Here is a 19,810-nt window from a genome sequence, read left to right on the forward strand (position 1 = left end):
GTCTGTCACATCACCCCCATGCATATCAGGGAAACTGTCTGAGCCTCAAGTTATGCAGCAATCTCTTATGCTGTTTGAAGACTCTGCTGGCAGGGTTTCCCAAGGGCATCCACCTAGCCCTTCCCCAGCGGTGGAAGACATAGAATGCACTGACGCACAACCACTTTTGTTTCCTGATGATGAGGACATGGGAATACCACCTCAGCATGTCTCTGATGATGACGAAACATAGGTGCCAACTGCTGCGTCTTTCTGCAGTGTGCAGACTGAACAGGAGGTCAGGGAGGAAGACTGGGTGGAAGACGATGCAGGGGACGATGAGGTCATAGACCCCACATGGAATGAAGGTCGTGCCACTGACTTTCAGAGTTCAGAGGAAGAGGCAGTGGTGAGACCGAGCCAACAGCGTAGCAAAAGAGGGAGCAGGGGGCAAAAGCAGAACACCCGCCGCCAAGAGAGTTCGCCTGCTACTGGCCACCGCCAGCTGGGACCGAGCACCCCAAAGACAGCTTCAAGGAGTTCCCTGGCGTGGCAGTTCTTCAAACAATGGGCTGATGACAAGACCCGAGTGGTTTGCACGCTGTGCCATCAGAGCCTGAAGAGAGGCATTAACGTTCTGAACCTTAGCACAACCTGCATGACCAGGCATCTGCATGCAAAGCATGAACTGCAGTGGAGTAAACACCTTAAAAACAAGGAACTCACTCAGGCTCCCCTTGCTACCTCTTCTGCTGCTGCCGCCTCGGCCTCTTCCCCTGCCTCGGGAGGAACGTTGGCACCTGCCGCCCAGCAAACAGAGGATGTACCACCAACACCACCACCTCCGTCACCAAGCATCTCCACCATGTCACACGGCAGCGTTCAGCTCTCCATCTCACAAACATTTGAGAGAAAGCGTAAATTCCCACCTAGCCACCCTCGATCCCTGGCCCTGAATGTGTCACTACCAGAGCTTTGGGACGTTCTCACAGCTCTGTTTCTCCACCCCTGTGATGATGTCACTACTAGAGCTGGGAGGAGTTTTCTGTTTCCTTCCTCCCAGCTGTTTCTCCTGCGTTGATTTCCCTGCCTTTATATTCCCCCTCCTCCTATTGTAGGTGTGGATTATATTTCTCATTTGGGTTGTAGCTCTTGCTTGAGTATCTTCCCTTGTATGCTATCCTTTCACTGGACCTGTGTTCTGCTGCAGCAAGTACTCCGGATATTGCCAGCCTGTCTTTGGATCCGTCTTCACTGCGGCTGCAGCCCCTTCAGCTAAGTGTGCAGACATTGCTGTGTATCTGTGTGTTTTCTGACTGGATCCGAGGCGACCACGGTTCCCTCCATATACTGAGCAGGGCACCGGTGGCCGTGCCCCTTCCACTATTGTAGGGGTTACAGTGGTCATCAGTCTTAGGTACGCGGGCATGCCTCCTTCCACCATTTGGATCCGGGCATGGGCTTAGCAGCATAGGGAGAGCTTTTGAGGGTCTGACAGGGGTCACCCTTTATCCTCCCTAGTTTGGGTCCGGTCAGTAGCTCTATTTTCTGTGCATGCTCTTGTTGCTCACATACAGCCGTGACAGAATGCCAGCATTTCTAAACTACTGGCCTATGAAATGCTGTAATTCAGGCTGGTGGACACAGACAGCTTCAAACAGCTCATGTCGCTTGCTGTCCCACAGTATGTTGTTCCCAGCCGCCACTACTTCTCAAAGAGAGCCGTGCCTTCCCTGCACAACCAAGTATCCGATAAAATCAAGTGTGCTCTGCGCAATGCCATCTGTGGCAAGGTCCACCTAACCACAGATACGTGGACCAGTAAGCACGGCCAGGGACGCTATATCTCCCTAACTGCACACTGGGTAAATGTAGTGGCGGCTGGGCCTCAGGCGGAGAGCTCTTTGGCGCACGTCCTTCCGCCGCCAAGGATCGCAGGGCAACATTCTTTGCCTCCTGTAGCCTCCTCCTCCTACTCGGCTTCCTCCTCCTCTTCTTCCACCTGCTCATCGAGTCAGCCACACACCTTCACCACCAACTTCAGCACAGCCCGGGGTAAACGTCAGCAGGCCATTCTGAAACTCATATGTTTGGGGGACAGGCCCCACACCGCGCAGGAGTTGTGGCATGGTATTGAACAACAGACCGACGAGTGGTTGCTGCCGGTGAGCCTCAAGCCCGGCCTGGTGGTGTGCGATAATGGGCGAAATCTCGTTGCAGCTCTGGGACTAGCCGGTTTGACGCACATCCCTTGCCTGGCGCATGTGCTGAATTTGGTGGTGCAGATGTTCATTCACAACTACCCCGACATGTCAGAGCTGCTGCATAAAGTGCGGTCCGTCTGTGCGCGCTCCCGGGGTTCACATCCTGCCGCTGCTCGCCTGTCTGCGCTACAGCGTGACTTCGGCCTTCCCGCTCAACGCCTCATATGCGACGTGCCCACCAGGTGGAACTCCACCTTGCACATGCTGGACAGACTGTGCGAGCAGCAGCAGGCCATAATGAAGTTTCAGCTGCAGCACGCACGGGTCAGTCGCACTGCAGAACAGCACCACTTCACCACCAAGGACTGGGTCTCCATGCGAGACCTGTGTGCCCTGTTGCGCTGTTTCGAGTATTCCACCAACATGGCCAGTGGCGATGACGCCGATATCAGCGTTACAATACCACTTCTATGTCTCCTTGAGAAAACACTTAGGGCGATGATGGAAGAGGAGGTGGCCCAAGAGGAGGAGGATGAGGAGGAAGAGGGGTCATTTTTAGCACTTTCAGGCCAGTCTCTTAGAAGAGACTTAGAGGGAGGTATTTTGCAACAGCAGAGGCCAGGTACAAATGTGGCCAGACAGGGCCCACTACTGGAGGACGAGGAGGACGAGGATGAGGAGGAGGTGGAGGAGGAGGAGGAGGATGAAGCATGTTCACAGCAGGGTGGCACCCAACGCAGCTCGGGCCCATCACTGGTGCGTGGCTGGGGGGGAAACGCAGGACAATGACGATACGCCTCCCACAGAGGACAGCTTGTCCTTACCTCTGGGCAGCCTGGCACACATGAGCGACTATATGCTGCAGTGCCTGCGCAACGACAGCAGAGTTGTCCACATTTTAACGTGTGCGGACTACTGGGTTGCCACCCTGCTGGATCAATGACAATGTGCCGACCTTACTTCCTGCACTGAAGCGTGATAGGAAGATGCGCGAGTACAAGCGGCGTTGGTAGAGGCGCTACTGAGAGCATTCCCAAATGTCACAGGGGAACATTTGGAAGCCCAAGGGGAAGGCGGAGGAGGAGCAAGAGGTCGCCAACGCAGCTGTGTCATGGCCAGCTCCTCTGAGGGCAGGGTTAGCATGGCAGAGATGTGGAAAAGTTTTGTCACCACGCCACAGCTAACTGCACCACCACCTGATATGGAACGTGTTAGCAGGAGGCAACATTTCACTAACATGGTGGAACAGTACGTGTGCACACCCTCCACGTACTGACTGATGGTTCGGCCCCATTCAACTTCTGGGTCTCCAAATTGTCCACGTGGCCAGAGCTAGCCTTTTATGCCTTGGAGGTGCTGGCCTGCCCGGCGGCCAGTGTTTTGTCTGAACGTGTATTCAGCACGGCAGGGGTCGTCATTACAGACAAACGCAGCCGCCTGTCTACAGCCAATGTGGACAAGCTGACGTTCATAAAAAAGAACCAGGCATGGATCCCACAGGACCTGTCCATCCCTTGTGCAGATTAGACATTTATAACTACCTCCCCTTAAACATATATTCTTGTACTCCAGGGCACTTCCTCATTCAATCCTCTTTTTTTAAATTTTACCATTATATTGCGGGGCAACTCAAAGTTGAATGAACCTCTCCTCTGTTTGGGTGCCGGGGCCTAAAAATATCTGACAGTGGCCTGTTCCAGTATTGGGTGACATGAAGCCTGATTCTCTGCTATGACATGAAGCCTGAATCTCTGCTATGGGACGTCTCTCCTCTGTCTGGGTGCAAGGGCCTAAAAATATCTGACAGTGGCCTGTTCCAGTGGTGGGTGACATGAAACCTGATTCTCTGCTATGGGACCTCTCTCCTCTGTCTGGGTGCCAGGGCCTAAAAATATCTGACAGTGGCCTGTTCCAGTGGTGGGTGACATGAAGCCTGATTCTCTGCTATGACATGAAGCCTGAATATCTGCTATGGGACCTCTCTCCTCTGTCTGGGTGCCGGGGCCTAAAAATATCTGACAATGGCCTGTTTCAGTGGTGGGTGACATGAAGCCTGATTCTCTGCTATGACATGAAGCCTGAATCTCTGCTATGGGGCCTTTCTCCTCTGTCTGGGTGCCGGGGCCTAAAAATATCTGACAGTGGCCTGTTCCAGTGGTGGGTGACATGAAGCCTGATTCTCTGCTATGACATGAAGCCTGAATCTCTGCTATGGGGCCTCTCTCCTCTGTCTGGGTGCCGGGGCCTAAAAATATCTGACAGTGGCCTGTTCCAGTGGTGGGTGACATGAAGCCTGATTCTCTGCTATGACATGAAGCCTGAATCTCTGCTATGGGACCTCTCTCCTCTGTCTGGGTGCCGGGGCCTAAAAATATCTGACAGTGGCCTGTTCCAGTGGTGGGTGACATGAAACCTGATTCTCTGCTATGGGACCTCTCTCCTCTGTCTGGGTGCCAGGGCCTAAAAATATCTGACAGTGGCCTGTTCCAGTGGTGGGTGACATGAAGCCTGATTCTCTGCTATGACATGAAGCCTGAATCTCTGCTATGGGACCTCTCTCCTCTGTCTGGGTGCCGGGGCCTAAAAATATCTGACAATGGCCTGTTTCAGTGGTGGGTGACATGAAGCCTGATTCTCTGCTATGACATGAAGCCTGAATCTCTGTTATGGGGCCTCTCTCCTCTGTCTGGGTGCCGGGGCCTAAAAATATCTGACAGTGGCCTGTTCCAGTGGTGGGTGACATGAAGCCTGATTCTCTGCTATGACATGAAGCCTGAATCTCTGCTATGGGACCTCTCTCCTCTGTCTGGGTGCCGGGGCCTAAAAATATCTGACAATGGCCTGTTCCAGTGGTGGGTGACATGAAGCCTGATTCTCTGCTATGACATGAAGCCTGAATCTCTGCTATGGGACGTCTCTCCTCTGTCTGGGTGCCGGGGTCTAAAAATATCTGACAGTGGCCTGTTCCAGTGTTGGGTGACATGAAGCCTGATTCTCTACTATGACATGAAGCCTGATTCTCTGCTATGGGACCTCTCTCCTCTGTCTGGGTGCCGGGGCCTAAAAATATCTGACAGTGGCCTGTTCCAGTGTTGGGTGACATGAAGCCTGATTCTCTGCTATGACATGAAGCCTGAATCTCTGCTATGGGGCCTCTCTCCTCTGTCTGGGTTCCGGGGCCTAAAAATATCTGAACAGTGGCCTGTTCCAGTGGTGGGTGACATGAAGCCTGATTCTCCGCTATGACATGAAGCCTGATTCTCTGCTATGGAACCTCTCTCCTCTGTCTGGGTGCCGGGGCCTAAAAATATCTGACAATGGCCTGTTCCAGTGGTGGGTGACATGAAGCCTGATTCTCTGCTATGACATGAAGCCTGAATCTCTGCTATGGGGCCTCTCTCCTCTGTCTGGGTTCCGGGGCCTAAAAATATCTGAACAGTGGCCTGTTCCAGTGGTGGGTGACATGAAGCCTGATTCTCTGCTTTGACATGAAGCCTGATTCTCTGCTATGGGACCTCTCTCCTCTGTCTGGGTGCCGGGCCTAAATATCTCACAGAGGCCTGTTCCAGTAGTGGGTGACATGAAGCCTGATTCTTTGCTATGGGACCTCTCTCCAATTGATATTGGTTAATTTTTGATTTACCTACATTTTGCTGCCTTTTGCAGCCCTCTAGCCCTTTCCTATACCAGGCAAGGGATGGAAGCTACTTAAAGGGAAATACACACACAAATATCACACTGCAGCTGTTACCGCCGGCAACGACATGCATGGCAACCATGTCCTGGGGAACAGCCAAAAGGCAGAGACACTGCCACCACATGTACACTAAACCACACGTTGCCACGGACAACCGCAAGTGAAGTAAAGTCTCACAGTACACATACATCAAACACGTGCACAACAAACAAGGAAAGTGCACACATATGAAGAGAGGTTGCCAAGTGCTACTGCATGCCCTTCACAGCAAGCTGCCTAGCAACAGCTCAGGCTGCTATATTGTGAATACAATCATGTTGCCAGCGGCAACCACATGTGAGGTAACATACCAGCAATCCTCACCATGTGATTGACAACAGACCAAACCGCAGGCAACTGCATGCGGGGGAGTCAAGACCATGACCATGGTCGTGACAAAAACTTTAAATAAATAAAAAAGTATACATATTAGGTATTGCCACGTCCGTAATGACCTTCTCTATAAAAATATAACATGACCTAACCTCTCAGATGAACACTCTAAAAAGAATAAATAAAAACGGTGTCAAAAAGCAATTTTTTTGTCACCTTACTTCACAAAAAGTGTAATAACAAGCAATCAAAAAATCATACTGTGGCGAAACCAATCTCGCCACTGGGTTTTGGAGAGGCCTGGCTGCTGGCCTCTTGCCCCAGGATTATGGGCCATATACTAACTTTTAAACCCCTGAAGCTATTCAAGTGAATTTTGGATAGGTTTGTCCCAAAGTTATACTGTTTAAATTGATGTTAGATATATGTATGGCCAATGTAAACTCACAAAGTTGTAACAATTTATAATAAGTGTAACTTGTCAGCTTGGGAGGAAATGCTGGGTGTGTTTCTATTGTGCCATTGTCCCATTGTGTGTTTAAATGGTGATGTCTGAGCATGTGTATTGGAGATTCCTTTTTGTCCTGAGAGATAATTGGATTACGCCTCGGGTGTCGCCAGGGCAGAGAGGAGGAAACCATGATGCATTGTGGGGATGTATTGTCTCTGTGTATCCTACAGTGCTGCATATCTGTCCTATGTCACAAGTCTTCCTTCTGGTCCCCTAGGGGCGTGTACTTACATTGTATGTGTTGTAACATATTGATTGGCTGTATTTCAAACCCCTGTGGGCGGACCTGTATTTGCAACAACTGTAATAAAAACCAGGCTGGGTGTGCCAGCACCTCAGACCACTGCTTGACCCTCAACACGGAGCCTTGTCTCGTTATTGGGGGGATTCACTGTATGCTGTTAGAGGACCGATTGCCAGAAGTGTAAGCTGATCCCTGTTCGTCTGCTAGCAGCTATTCGTGAGGTTCCAGTTTGGAGTGCTACTTTGTATCCAGTTCGGGAATTTGGTGTTCTGCAGTAGCTGTGCCGGTCTCTCAGAAAGGGGCTTATCGCCTAAACGGATTTTAACCCCTTGTCTGCTGAAACGGTCCGTTACATTGGTGGCAAGCAGCGGGATCGTTCCTACAGCCAGAAGGACAGCTACAGGAGACACCATTTTTGTGGATTCTACAATTTAAGGACAACGCATGTCCCAGTACAGCGTCCCTGACAGCAGCAGGATGGAACCAGCAGTGTTATACGAGGAGGAGGACCTGGATGGCCGGGATGCATTAAGGAAAGGCATCTGGTACCAGGCCCTGGATAATCTACAATACCAGCGGGGTGAGAGTCTCCCCAGTGAAGAGCAGCGGTTGCAGAAGCAAGTGGCCCTGCGGGTGCCCTTCCTGGGAGAGCAGCCCCTGGAGGAATGGGTGAAGGAACTAGAGCACCGGGTATGGCAGGAGCTATGGCTGGAGGATGCCTACCAGGCGCTTTGGTGGTATATGGCACAGTATATACCCTGGACAGCCGAACATGACAAGCCAGAGGGAGAGGAGTTTTATGGTCCTGGCTTGTTATGGGAGTCCTTTGCAGAGCCTGACTTCGGGAGCCCTGCACAGTCCAGACTTCAGGACATTTTCTATGAGAGGGAGGCTAGGCATGAGTGGGATGACCCCCATGAGGTAGAGCAAGACCTGGCTCACCTAGCAACCCTGGAGTGGGAACTGGAGCAGGACTACCGAGATCTCTTCCACTCCATTGAGAAGGCTCAGCAGGACGGTAAGGTGACAGACCCAGATCCAGACCCATTCAGCTGGGCAGATATTGTAGAGTGTTACTGGGAAGGACCCCAGGTGGCCGGTAGAGATGGGACCGAGGTCTCTCCACCGGTCCTGCAGGGAATTGGGAGCCCAGTCTCCATTCCCCAGCGGCAGTGTGAAGTGCAGGGAGAGGAGAGCAGCGTCCTCCCTCCCCAGCGGCAGGCTGAGTTACAGGGGGCAGAGGTAGTTGTTCCTGCCCCCCAGCAGCAGAGTGATATGCCGGGAAGGCAGTGTGAAGTGCAGGGAGAGGAGAGCATCGTCCTCCCTCCCCAGCGGCAGGCTGAGTTACAGGGGGCAGAGGTAGTTGTTCCTGCCCCCCAGCAGCAGAGTGATATGCCGGGAAGGCAGTGTGAAGTGCAGGGAGAGGAGAGCAGCGTCCTCCCTCCCCAGCGGCAGGCTGAGTTACAGGGGGCAGAGGTAGTTGTTCCTGCCCCCCAGCAGCAGCATGATTTTTGGGGAATTGGGAGCGCAGTCTCCATTCCCCAGCGGCCGTGTGATTTATTGGGAATTGGGAGCTCAGTCTCCATTCCCCAGCGGCAGGCGGAGTTACAGGGGGCAGAGACAGTCGGTCCTGTCCCCCAGCAGCAGAGTGTCCAGCAGGGAATAGAGAGCCCAGTCTCCTTTCCCCAGCAGCAGGACACTACATTGAGAGCGGAGACGGTCGGTCGCCCTCCCCAGCGGCTGGAAGTATGTATGGGAGAGGAGCTCGTTACCCCCTCTCCCCAGTGGCAGCTTAACGCACCAGGGGGAGACAGTAAGCCCCACAACCGTGCAGATGGGACCGTGGTCTCTGCACTTACAGCACAGGGGGTAGAGACAGTCGGTCCTGTCCCCCAGCGGCAGAGTGTCCAGCAGGGAATAGAGAGCCCAGTCTCCTTTCCCCAGCAGCAGGACACAGTATTGGGAGCGGAGACGGTCGGTCGCCCTCCCCAGCGGCTGGAAGTATGTATGGGAGAGGAGCTCGTTACCCCCTCTCCCCAGCGGCAGCTTAACGCACCAGGGGGAGACAGTAAGCCCCACAACCGTGCAGATGAGACCGTGGTCTCTTCACTTACAGCACAGGGGGTAGAGACAGTTGGTCTCCCCCTCCAACAACCAGATTCTAAGCCAGGGAGCAACACAGAGACCGGGAGTACCAGCTTCCAACATAACCTTGGTGGACTCACTGGACAGAGACAGGCTACCAAATGCAACAGGTCCAGTATTGGGTTGTGGTTGGGCTGCCAGACTAACTCAGGTACCGACCGACGTGAGGTCAGGTATCTGGTTAGTCTTCCCTGGGGGGGGGGGAGATGCGTGGCGAAACCAACCTCGCCACTGGGTTTTGGAGAGGCCTGGCTGCTGGCCTCTTGCCCCAGGATTATGGGCCATATACTAACTTTTAAACCCCTGAAGCTATTCAAGTGAATTTTGGATAGGTTTGTCCCAAAGTTATACTGTTTAAATTGATGTTAGATATATGTAAGGCCAATGTAAACTCACAAAGTTGTAACAATTTATAATAAGTGTAACTTGTCAGCTTGGGAGGAAATGCTGGGTGTGTTTCTATTGTGCCATTGTCCCATTGTGTGTTTAAATGGTGATGTCTGTCCTGTTGTCTGAGCATGTGTATTGGAGATTCCTTTTTGTCCTGAGAGATAATTGGATTACGCCTCGGGTGTCGCCAGGGCAGAGAGGAGGAAACCATGATGCATTGTGGGGATGTATTGTCTCTGTGTATCCTACAGTGCTGCATATCTGTCCTATGTCACAAGTCTTCCTTCTGGTCCCCTAGGGGCGTGTACTTACATTGTATGTGTTGTAACATATTGATTGGCTGTATTTCAAACCCCTGTGGGCGGACCTGTATTTGCAACAACTTTAATAAAAACCAGGCTGGGTGTGCCAGCACCTCAGACCACTGCTTGACCCTCAACACGGAGCCTTGTCTCGTTATTGGGGGATTCACTGTATGCTGTTAGAGGACCGATTGCCAGAAGTGTAAGCTGATCCCTGTTCGTCTGCTAGCAGCTATTCGTGAGGTTCCAGTTTGGAGTGCTACTTTGTATCCAGTTCGGGAATTTGGTGTTCTGCAGTAGCTGTGCCGGTCTCTCAGAAAGGGGCTTATCGCCTAAACGGATTTTAACCCCTTGTCTGCTGAAACGGTTCGTTACATTGGTGGCAAGCAGCGGGATCGTTCCTACAGCCAGAAGGACAGCTACAGGAGACACTATTTTTGTGGATTCTACAATTTAAGGACAACGCATGTCCCAGTACAGCGTCCCTGACAGCAGCAGGATGGAACCAGAAGTGTTATACGAGGAGGAGGACCAGGATGGCCGGGATGCATTAAGGAAAGGCATCTGGTACCAGGCCCTGGATAATCTACAATACCAGCGGGGTGAGAGTCTCCCCAGTGAAGAGCAGCGGTTGCAGAAGCAAGTGGCCCTGCGGATGCCCTTCCTGGGAGAGCAGCCCCTGGAGGAATGGGTGAAGGAACTAGAGCACCGGGTATGGCAGGAGCTATGGCTGGAGGATGCCTACCAGGCGCTTTGGTGGTATATGGCACAGTATATACCCTGGACAGCCGAACATGACAAGCCAGAGGGAGAGGAGTTTTATGGTCCTGGCTTGTTATGGGAGTCCTTTGCAGAGCTTGACTTCGGGAGCCCTGCACAGTCCAGACTTCAGGACATTTTCTATGAGAGGGAGGCTAGGCATGAGTGGGATGACCCCCATGAGGTAGAGCAAGACCTGGCTCACCTAGCAACCCTGGAGTGGGAACTGGAGCAGGACTACCGAGATCTCTTCCACTCCATTGAGAAGGCTCAGCAGGACGGTAAGGTGACAGACCCAGATCCAGACCCATTCAGCTGGGCAGATATTGTAGAGTGTTACTGGGAAGGACCCCAGGTGGCCGGTAGAGATGGGACCGAGGTCTCTCCACCGGTCCTGCAGGGAATTGGGAGCCCAGTCTCCATTCCCCAGCGGCAGTGTGAAGTGCAGGGAGAGGAGAGCAGCGTCCTCCCTCCCCAGCGGCAGGCTGAGTTACAGGGGGCAGAGGTAGTTGTTCCTGCCCCCCAGCAGCAGAGTGATATGCCGGGAAGGCAGTGTGAAGTGCAGGGAGAGGAGAGCAGCGTCCTCCCTCCCCAGCGGCAGGCTGAGTTACAGGGGGCAGAGGTAGTTGTTCCTGCCCCCCAGCAGCAGCATGATTTTTGGGGAATTGGGAGCGCAGTCTCCATTCCCCAGCGGCCGTGTGATTTATTGGGAATTGGGAGCCCAGTCTCCATTCCCCAGCGGCAGGCGGAGTTACAGGGGGCAGAGACAGTCGGTCCTGTCCCCCAGCAGCAGAGTGTCCAGCAGGGAATAGAGAGCCCAGTCTCCTTTCCCCAGCAGCAGGACACTGCATTGAGAGCGGAGACGGTCGGTCGCCCTCCCCAGCGGCTGGAAGTATGTATGGGAGAGGAGCTCGTTACCCCCTCTCCCCAGTGGCAGCTTAACGCACCAGGGGGAGACAGTAAGCCCCACAACCGTGCAGATGGGACCGTGGTCTCTGCACTTACAGCACAGGGGGTAGAGACAGTCTGTCTCCCCCTCCAACAACCAGATTCTAAGCCAGGGAGCAACACAGAGACCGGGAGTACCAGCTTCCAACATAACCTTGGTGGACTCACTGGACAGAGACAGGCTACCAAATGCAACAGGTCCAGTATTGGGTTGTGGGTGGGCTGCCAGACTAACTCAAGTACCGACCGACGTGAGGTCAGGTATCTGGTTAGTCTTCCCTGGGGGGGGGGGGAGATGCGTGGCGAAACCAACCTCGCCACTGGGTTTTGGAGAGGCCTGGCTGCTGGCCTCTTGCCCCAGGATTATGGGCCATATACTAACTTTTAAACCCCTGAAGCTATTCAAGTGAATTTTGGATAGGTTTGTCCCAAAGTTATACTGTTTAAATTGATGTTAGATATATGTATGGCCAATGTAAACTCACAAAGTTGTAACAATTTATAATAAGTGTAACTTGTCAGCTTGGGAGGAAATGCTGGGTGTGTTTCTATTGTGCCATTGTCCCATTGTGTGTTTAAATGGTGATGTCTGTCCTGTTGTCTGCGCATGTGTATTGGAGATTCCTTTTTGTCCTGAGAGATAATTGGATTACGCCTCGGGTGTCGCCAGGGCAGAGAGGAGGAAACCATGATGAATTGTGGGGATGTATTGTCTCTGTGTATCCTACAGTGCTGCATATCTGTCCTATGTCACAAGTCTTCCTTCTGGTCCCCTAGGGGCGTGTACTTACATTGTATGTGTTGTAACATATTGATTGGCTGTATTTCAAACCCCTGTGGGCGGACCTGTATTTGCAACAACTGTAATAAAAACCAGGCTGGGTGTGCCAGCACCTCAGACCACTGCTTGACCCTCAACACGGAGCCTTGTCTCGTTATTGGGGGATTCACTGTATGCTGTTAGAGGACCGATTGCCAGAAGTGTAAGCTGATCCCTGTTCGTCTGCTAGCAGCTATTCGTGAGGTTCCAGTTTGGAGTGCTACTTTGTATCCAGTTCGGGAATTTGGTGTTCTGCAGTAGCTGTGCCGGTCTCTCAGAAAGGGGCTTATCGCCTAAACGGATTTTAACCCCTTGTCTGCTGAAACGGTTCGTTACACATACACACCCCAAAATCATACTAATCAAACCGTCACCTTATCCAGCAAAAAGTGTGACCCTACTTAGGACAATCGCCCAAAAAATTAAAAACTATGGCTCTCAGAATATGGAGACACTAAAACATGATTATTTTTTTTGATTAAAAAATGCTGTTATCGTGTAAAACTTAAATAAATAAAAAAAAAGTATACATATTAGGTATTGCCATGTCTGTAAGAACCTGCTGTATAAAAATATCACATGACCTAAACCCTCAGGTCAACACCGTAAAAATATTTTTTTTTCAAAAATGCTTTATTATGTAAAACTGAAACAAACAACCCAAAAAAGTTGTCATATTTGGTATTGTCGCTTTCGTAACAACCTGCTCTATAAAAATACAACATGATCTAACCTGTCAAATGCCATTGTAAAAAACAAAAAATTCAAATGGTGCCAAAACAGCAATTTTTTTGTTACCTTGCCTCACAAAAAGTGTAATATAGAGCAACCAAAAATCATATATACCCTAAAATGGTACCAACAAAACTGCCACCTTGTCCCGTAGTTTCCAAAATAGGGTCACTTCTTTGGAGTTTCTACTCAAATGTGACATGGCAACTTAAAATTATCCCAGTGAAATCTCCCCTTTCAAAAACCATATGGCGTTCCTTTCCTTCTACGCCCTGCCGTGTGCCCGTACAGCAGTTTACTATCACAAATGGGGTGTTTCTGTAAACTATAGAATCAGGGCAAATTTTTTTTTGAGTTTTGTTTGGCTGTTAACCCTTGCTTTGTTACTGGAAAAAAATGATTAAAATGGAAAATCTGCCAAAAAAAAGTGAAATTCTGAAATTTCATCTACATTTTCCTTTAATTCTTGTGGAACACCTAAAGGGTAAAGAAAGTTGGTAAAATCAGTTTTGAATACCTTGAGGGGTGTAGTTTCTAAAATAGAGCCATTTATGGGTGGCTTCTATTATGTAAGCAAAGTGACTTCAAACCTGAACTAGTCCTTAACCGCCTCCGGACCGCCTAACGCAGGATCGCGATCCGGAGGCGGCAGCCCTGCGCAGAGTCACGCATATACGCACCATCTCGCGAGACGCGAGATTCGCGTTCACAGGATCGGAAGGTAAGCGAGTGGATCTCCAGCCTGCCAGCGGCGATCGTTTGCTGGCAGGCTGGAGATGCAATTTTTTTAACCCCTAACAGGTATATTAGACGCTGTTTTGATAACAGCGTCTAATATACCTGCTACCTGGTCCTCTGGTGGTCCCTTTTGTTTGGATCGAGCACCAGAGGACACAGGCAGCTCAGTAATAAGTAGCACCAAACACTACTACACTACACCCCCCCTGTCACTTATTAACCCCTTATTAACCCCTGATCACCCCTGATCACCCAATATAGACTCCCTGATCACCCCCCTGTCATTGATCACCCCCCTGTCATTGATCACCCCCTTGTAAGGCTCCATTCAGACGTCCGTATGTTTTTTACGGATCCACGGATACATGGATCGGATCCGCAAAACACATACGGACGTCTGAATGGAGCCTTACAGGGGGGTGATCAATAACAGGGGGGTGATCACCCCATATAGACTCCCTGATCACCCCCCTGTCATTGATCACCCCCTGTAAGGCTCCATTCAGACGTCCGTATGTTTTTTACAGATCCACGGATACATGGATCGGATCCGCAAAACACATACAGACGTCTGAATGGAGCCTTACAGGGGGGTGATCACCCCATATAGACTCCCTGATCACCCCCCTGTCATTGATCACCCCCCTGTAAGGCTCCATTCAGACGTTCGTATGTTTTTTACAGATCCACGGATACATGGATCGGATCCGCAAAACACATACAGACATCTGAATGGAGCCTTATAGGGGGGTGATCAATGATAGGGGGGTGATCACCCCATATAGACTCCGTGATCACCCCCCTGTCATTGATCACCCCCCAGTCATTGATCACCCCCCTGTAAGGCTCCATTCAGACGTCCGTATGTGTTTTGCGGATCCGATCCATGTATCCGTGGATCTGTAAAAAAACATACGGACGTCTGAATGGAGCCTTACAGGGGGGTGATCAATGACAGGGGGGTGATCACCCCATATAGACTCCCTGATCACCCCCCTGTCATTGATCACCCCCCTGTAAGGCTCCATTCAGACATTTTTTTGGCCCAATGTTTTTATTTTATTTTTTTCTTACAAAGTCTCATATTCCACTAACTTGTGTCAAAAAAAAAAATTTCACATGAACTCACCATACCCCTCACGGAATCCAAATGCTTAAAATTTTTATATTCCAGACTTCTTCTCACGCTTTAGGGCCCCTAAAATGCCAGGGCAGTATAAATACCCCACATGTGACCCCATTTCGGAAAGAAGACACCCCAAGGTATTCCGTGAGGGGCATATTGAGTCCATGAAAGATTGAAATTTTTGTCCCAAGTTAGCGGAAATGGAGACTTTGTGAGAAAAAACAACAAAAAAATAATTTCCGCTAACTTATGCAAAAAAAAAAAAAATTCTATGAACTCGCCATGCCCCTCATTGAATACCTTGGGGTGTCTTCTTTCCAAAATGGGGTCACATGTGGGGTATTTATACTGCCCTGGCATTTTAGGGGCCCTAAAGCGTGAGAAGAAGTCTGGGATCCAAATGTCTAAAAATGCCCTCATAAAAGGAATGTGGGCCCCTTTGCGCATCTAGGCTGCAAAAAAGTGTCACACATGTGGTATTGCCGTACTCAGGAGAAGTTGGGCAATGTGTTTTGGGGTGTCATTTTACATATACCCATGCTGGGTGAGATAAATATCTTGGTCAAATGCCATCTTTGTATAAAAAATGGGAAAAGTTGTCTTTTGCCGACATATTTCTCTCACCCAGCATGAGTATATGTAAAAAGACACCCCAAAACACATTTCCCAACTTCTCCTGAGTACAGCGATACCACATGTGTGACACTTTTTTGCAGCCCAGATGCGCAAAGGGGCCAAATTCCTTTTAGGAGGGCATTTTTAGACATTTGGATCCCAGACTTCTTCTCACGCTTTAGGGCCCCTAAAATGCCAGGGCAGTATAAATACCCCACATGTGACCCCATTTTGGAAAGAAGACACCCCAAGGTATTCCGTGAGGGGCATGGCGAGTTCCTAGAATTTTTTTTTTTTGGTCACAAGTTAGCGGAAAATAATGATTTATTTATTTTTAATTTTTTTCTTACAAAGTCTCATATTCCACTAACTTGTGACAAAAAATAAAAATTTCCATGAACTCACTATGCCCATCACGAAATACCTTGGGGTGTCTTCTTTCCAAAATGGGGTCACTTGTGGGGTAGTTATACTGCCGTGGCATTTTAGGGGCCCGAATGCGTGAGAAGTGGTTCAAAATCAAAATCTGTAAAAAATGGCCGGTGAAATCCTAAAGGTGCTCTTTGGAATGTGGGCCCCTTTGCCCACCTAGGCTGCAAAAAAGTGTCACACATCTGGTATCACCGTACTCAGGAGAAGTTGGGCAATGTGTTTTGGGGTGTCTTTTTACATATACCCATGCTGGGTGAGAGAAATATCTTGGCAAAAGACAACTTTTCCCATTTTTTTATACAAAGTTGGCATTTGACCGAAATATTTATCTCACCCAGCATGGGTATATGCAAAATGACACCCCAAAACACATTGCCCAACTTCTCCTGAGTACGGCAATACCACATGTGTGACACTTTTTTGCAGCCTAGGTGGGCAAAGGGGCCCACATTCCAAAGAGCACCTTTCGGATTTCACCGGCCATTTTTTACAGATTTTGATTTCAAACTACTTCTCACGCATTCGGGCCCCTAAAATGCCAGGGCAGTATAACTACACCACAAGTGACCCGATTTTGGAAAGAAGACACCCCCAGGTATTTCGTGTTGGGCATAGTGAGTTCATGGAAGTTTTTATTTTTTGTCACAAGTTAGTGGAATATGAGACTTTGTAAGAGAAAAAAAAAAAAAAAATCATCATTTTCCGCTAACTTGTGACAAAAAATAAAAAATTCTAGGAACTCACCATGCCCCTCACGGAATACCTTGGGGTGTCTTCTTTCCAAAATGGGGTCACTTGTGGGGTAGTTATACTGCCCTGGCATTCTAGGGGCCCTAATGTGTGGTAAGTAGTTTGAAATCAAAATGTGTAAAAAATGACCTGTGAAATCCGAAAGGTGCTCTTTGGAATGTGGGCCCCTTTGCCCACCTAGGCTGCAAAAAAGTGTCACACATGTGGTATTGCCGTACTCAGGAGAAGTTGGGCAATGTGTTTTGGGGTGTCATTTTACATATACCCATGCTGGGTGAGATAAATATCTTGGTCAAATGCCAACTTTGTATAAACAAATGGGAAAAGTTGTCTTTTGCCAAGATATTTCTCTCACCCAGCATGGGTATATGTAAAATGACACCCCAAAAAACATTGCCCAACTTCTCCTGAGTACGGCAATACCACATGTGTGACACTTTTTTGCAGCCTAGGTGGGCAAAGGGGCCCACATTCCAAAGAGCACCTTTTGGATTTCACAGGCCATTTTTTACAGATTTTGATTTCAAACTACTTTGCACGCATTTGGGCCCCTAAAATGCCAGGGCAGTATAACTACCCCACAAGTGACCCCATTTTGGAAAGAAGACTCCCCAAGGTATTTCGTGATGGGCATAGTGAGTTCATGGAAGTTTTTATTTTTTGTCACAAGTTAGTGGAATATGAGACTTTGTAAGAAAAAAAAAAATCATCATTTTCCGCTAACTTGTGACAAAAAATAAAAAGTTCTATGAACTCACTATGCCCATCAACAAATACCTTAGGGTGTCTACTTTCCGAAATGGGGTCATTTGTGGGGTGTTTGTACTGTCTGGCCATTGTAGAACCTCAGGAAACATGACAGGTGCTCAGAAAGTCAGAGTTGCTTCAAAAAGCGGAAATTCACATTTTTGTACCATAGTTTGTAAACGCTATAACTTTTATCCAAACCATTTTTTTTTTACCCAAATTTTTTTTTTATCAAAGACATATAGAACAATAAATTTTGAGAAAAATTTATATATGGGTGTCTTTTTTTGCAAAATTTTACAACTGAAAGTGAAAAATGTCATTTTTTTGCAAAAAAACTTTAAATTTCGATTAATAACAAAGAAAGTAAAAATGTCAGCAGCAATGAAATACCACCAAATGAAAGCTCTATTAGTGAGAAGAAAAGGAGGTAAAATTCATTTGGGTGGTAAGTTGCATGACCGAGCAATAAACGGTGAAAATAGTGTAGTGCAGAAGTGTAAAAAGTGGCCTGGTCATTAAGGGTGTTTAAGCTAAGGGGGCTTCTAAACTTCTAAGCCTTCTAATGTCCAAAAAAAAGACAAATTCATTTACAAAATTATCCAAACATGAAGTATACATATGGGAAATGTAAAGTAATAACTATTTTAGGAGGTATCACTATCTGTTTTAAAAGCAGAGAAATCGAAATTTTGAAAATTGGGAATTTTTCAAAATTTTTGGTAAATGTAGTTTTTTTTAAAATAAATAAAAACTAAATATTTTTGCTAAAATTTACCACTGTCATGAAGTACAATATGTGATGAGAAAACAATCTCAGAATGGCTTGGATAAGTAAAAGCGTTTTAAAGTTATCACCACATAAAGTGACACATGTCAGATTTGCAAAAAATGGCCTGGTCCTTAAAGGGGTTCTTCAGTTTGTTTAAACTCTGGATAGATCATCAGCATCTGATTGGCGGGGAATCCGACACCTGGGACCCCTGCCGATCAGCTGTTTGAGAAGGCAGCGGCGCTGGCAGTAGTGCCGCGGCCTTCTCGCTGTTTACCGCAGGCCCAGTGACGTCACGACTATTATCAATGGCCTGGGCGGGGCTAAGCTCCATTCAAGTGAACAGAGCTTAGCCCCGCCCAGGCCATTGATACTAGTCGTGACGTCACTGGGCCTGCGGTAAACAGCGAGAAGGCCGTGGCACTACCGCCAGCGCCCCTGCCTTCTCAAACGGCTGATCGTCAGAGGTCCCAGAGGACCCCCGCCGATCAGATGCTGATGATCGATCTAGAGGATAGATCATCAGTTTAAACAAACTGCAGAACCCATTTAAGGTGAAAATTGGCAGGGTCCTTAAGGGGTTAAAAAAGGAACATTCATACAAGAAAGTTATTGTGTGTTGTAGACCGGTTATATTTACCTCTTAAGGGTAAGTAAGTCAATGTATATCCAGACACTGTAAGAAAGATTTAAAGGTTAAACATACCGCAATATGCATCAACTGCCTGGTAAACATGCAATTGTTAGACAAACGATCCATGTAGAGCCTCCGTAGTTAACTGAGTGATATATATATGGCACCAAATCAAAAGCTTTTACTATAAGGCACTATATAGCAGTACTATAAGGAAACATACAGAAGTCTATAAGGAATTAAGGCAATAGACTAGTATAGTGAGCTGTAGTTACTTGTGTGAGTAGTAGATCTCAGGCTGTGTCCGTGAAGAATGCAGTCCGCCTCACCACAACTTTTATATAGCTCAGGAGTGACCTGTTGAGTCACGATGATGTAAGCTGCAGAGCACAGAGAGTGCACAATTTAACCCAATCATAACAAGGGTTGTTTTGGGCATCAGTGCACAGAGTAAAATTATCACGACCGGCTTGCCGATCACATACGTGACGCAAATGGAGGGAAAAGGGAAGGCCCTGTCCAAGGGAGAGGGAAAGGTGGTGACCCCTAACTCACCTTGAGGCTGGCACCTGACTGCCCTGACGTCCCTAGACGGGTTTCTCACCCATTCGCCGATCACGTACCTAAACCCTGGCTTTCCCTAAGATGAGCCCTAGGTAGTGAATCGAGCGGTGGGAACACTAGTCCGCACCACTAACACTAAAGGAAAACACCAAGGAGAGGACAGACAATACAGACAAAACATATAATCCCAGGTGGGCGACAACAGTGGACAACAAAAGCCCAACAGGGATCCAGAGGGCAACGCTCTGGAACAACAACCAGGAATCACAGCTACATAGCTCCAGTGGGTCAGTATAGAAGTCCAGGCAGGAAGCTCTATATCTGACAAC

The 19,810-nt window shown here is 48.8% G+C and overlaps 1 protein-coding gene across 1 annotated transcript in view; it reads right to left on the minus strand.

Moving 5' to 3' along the window:
- Positions 1-19,280, minus strand: part of LOC121003184 (glutathione S-transferase P 2-like) — a 62,382-nt gene extending 43,102 nt beyond the window's left edge. The window contains exons 1-2 of the mRNA XM_040434822.1: positions 19,193-19,280; positions 18,924-18,959 (exon numbers count right to left, since the gene is read on the minus strand). Coding sequence (XP_040290756.1) covers positions 18,924-18,959; position 19,193 — 37 coding nt within the window. The 5' untranslated portion in view covers positions 19,194-19,280. The remainder of the gene's footprint in view (positions 1-18,923; positions 18,960-19,192) is intronic.
- Positions 19,281-19,810: the final 530 nt, after the last annotated feature.

Source organism: Bufo bufo, chromosome 6 (genome assembly GCF_905171765.1).
Source record: "Bufo bufo chromosome 6, aBufBuf1.1, whole genome shotgun sequence".
Classification (NCBI taxonomy): Eukaryota; Metazoa; Chordata; class Amphibia; order Anura; family Bufonidae; genus Bufo; species Bufo bufo.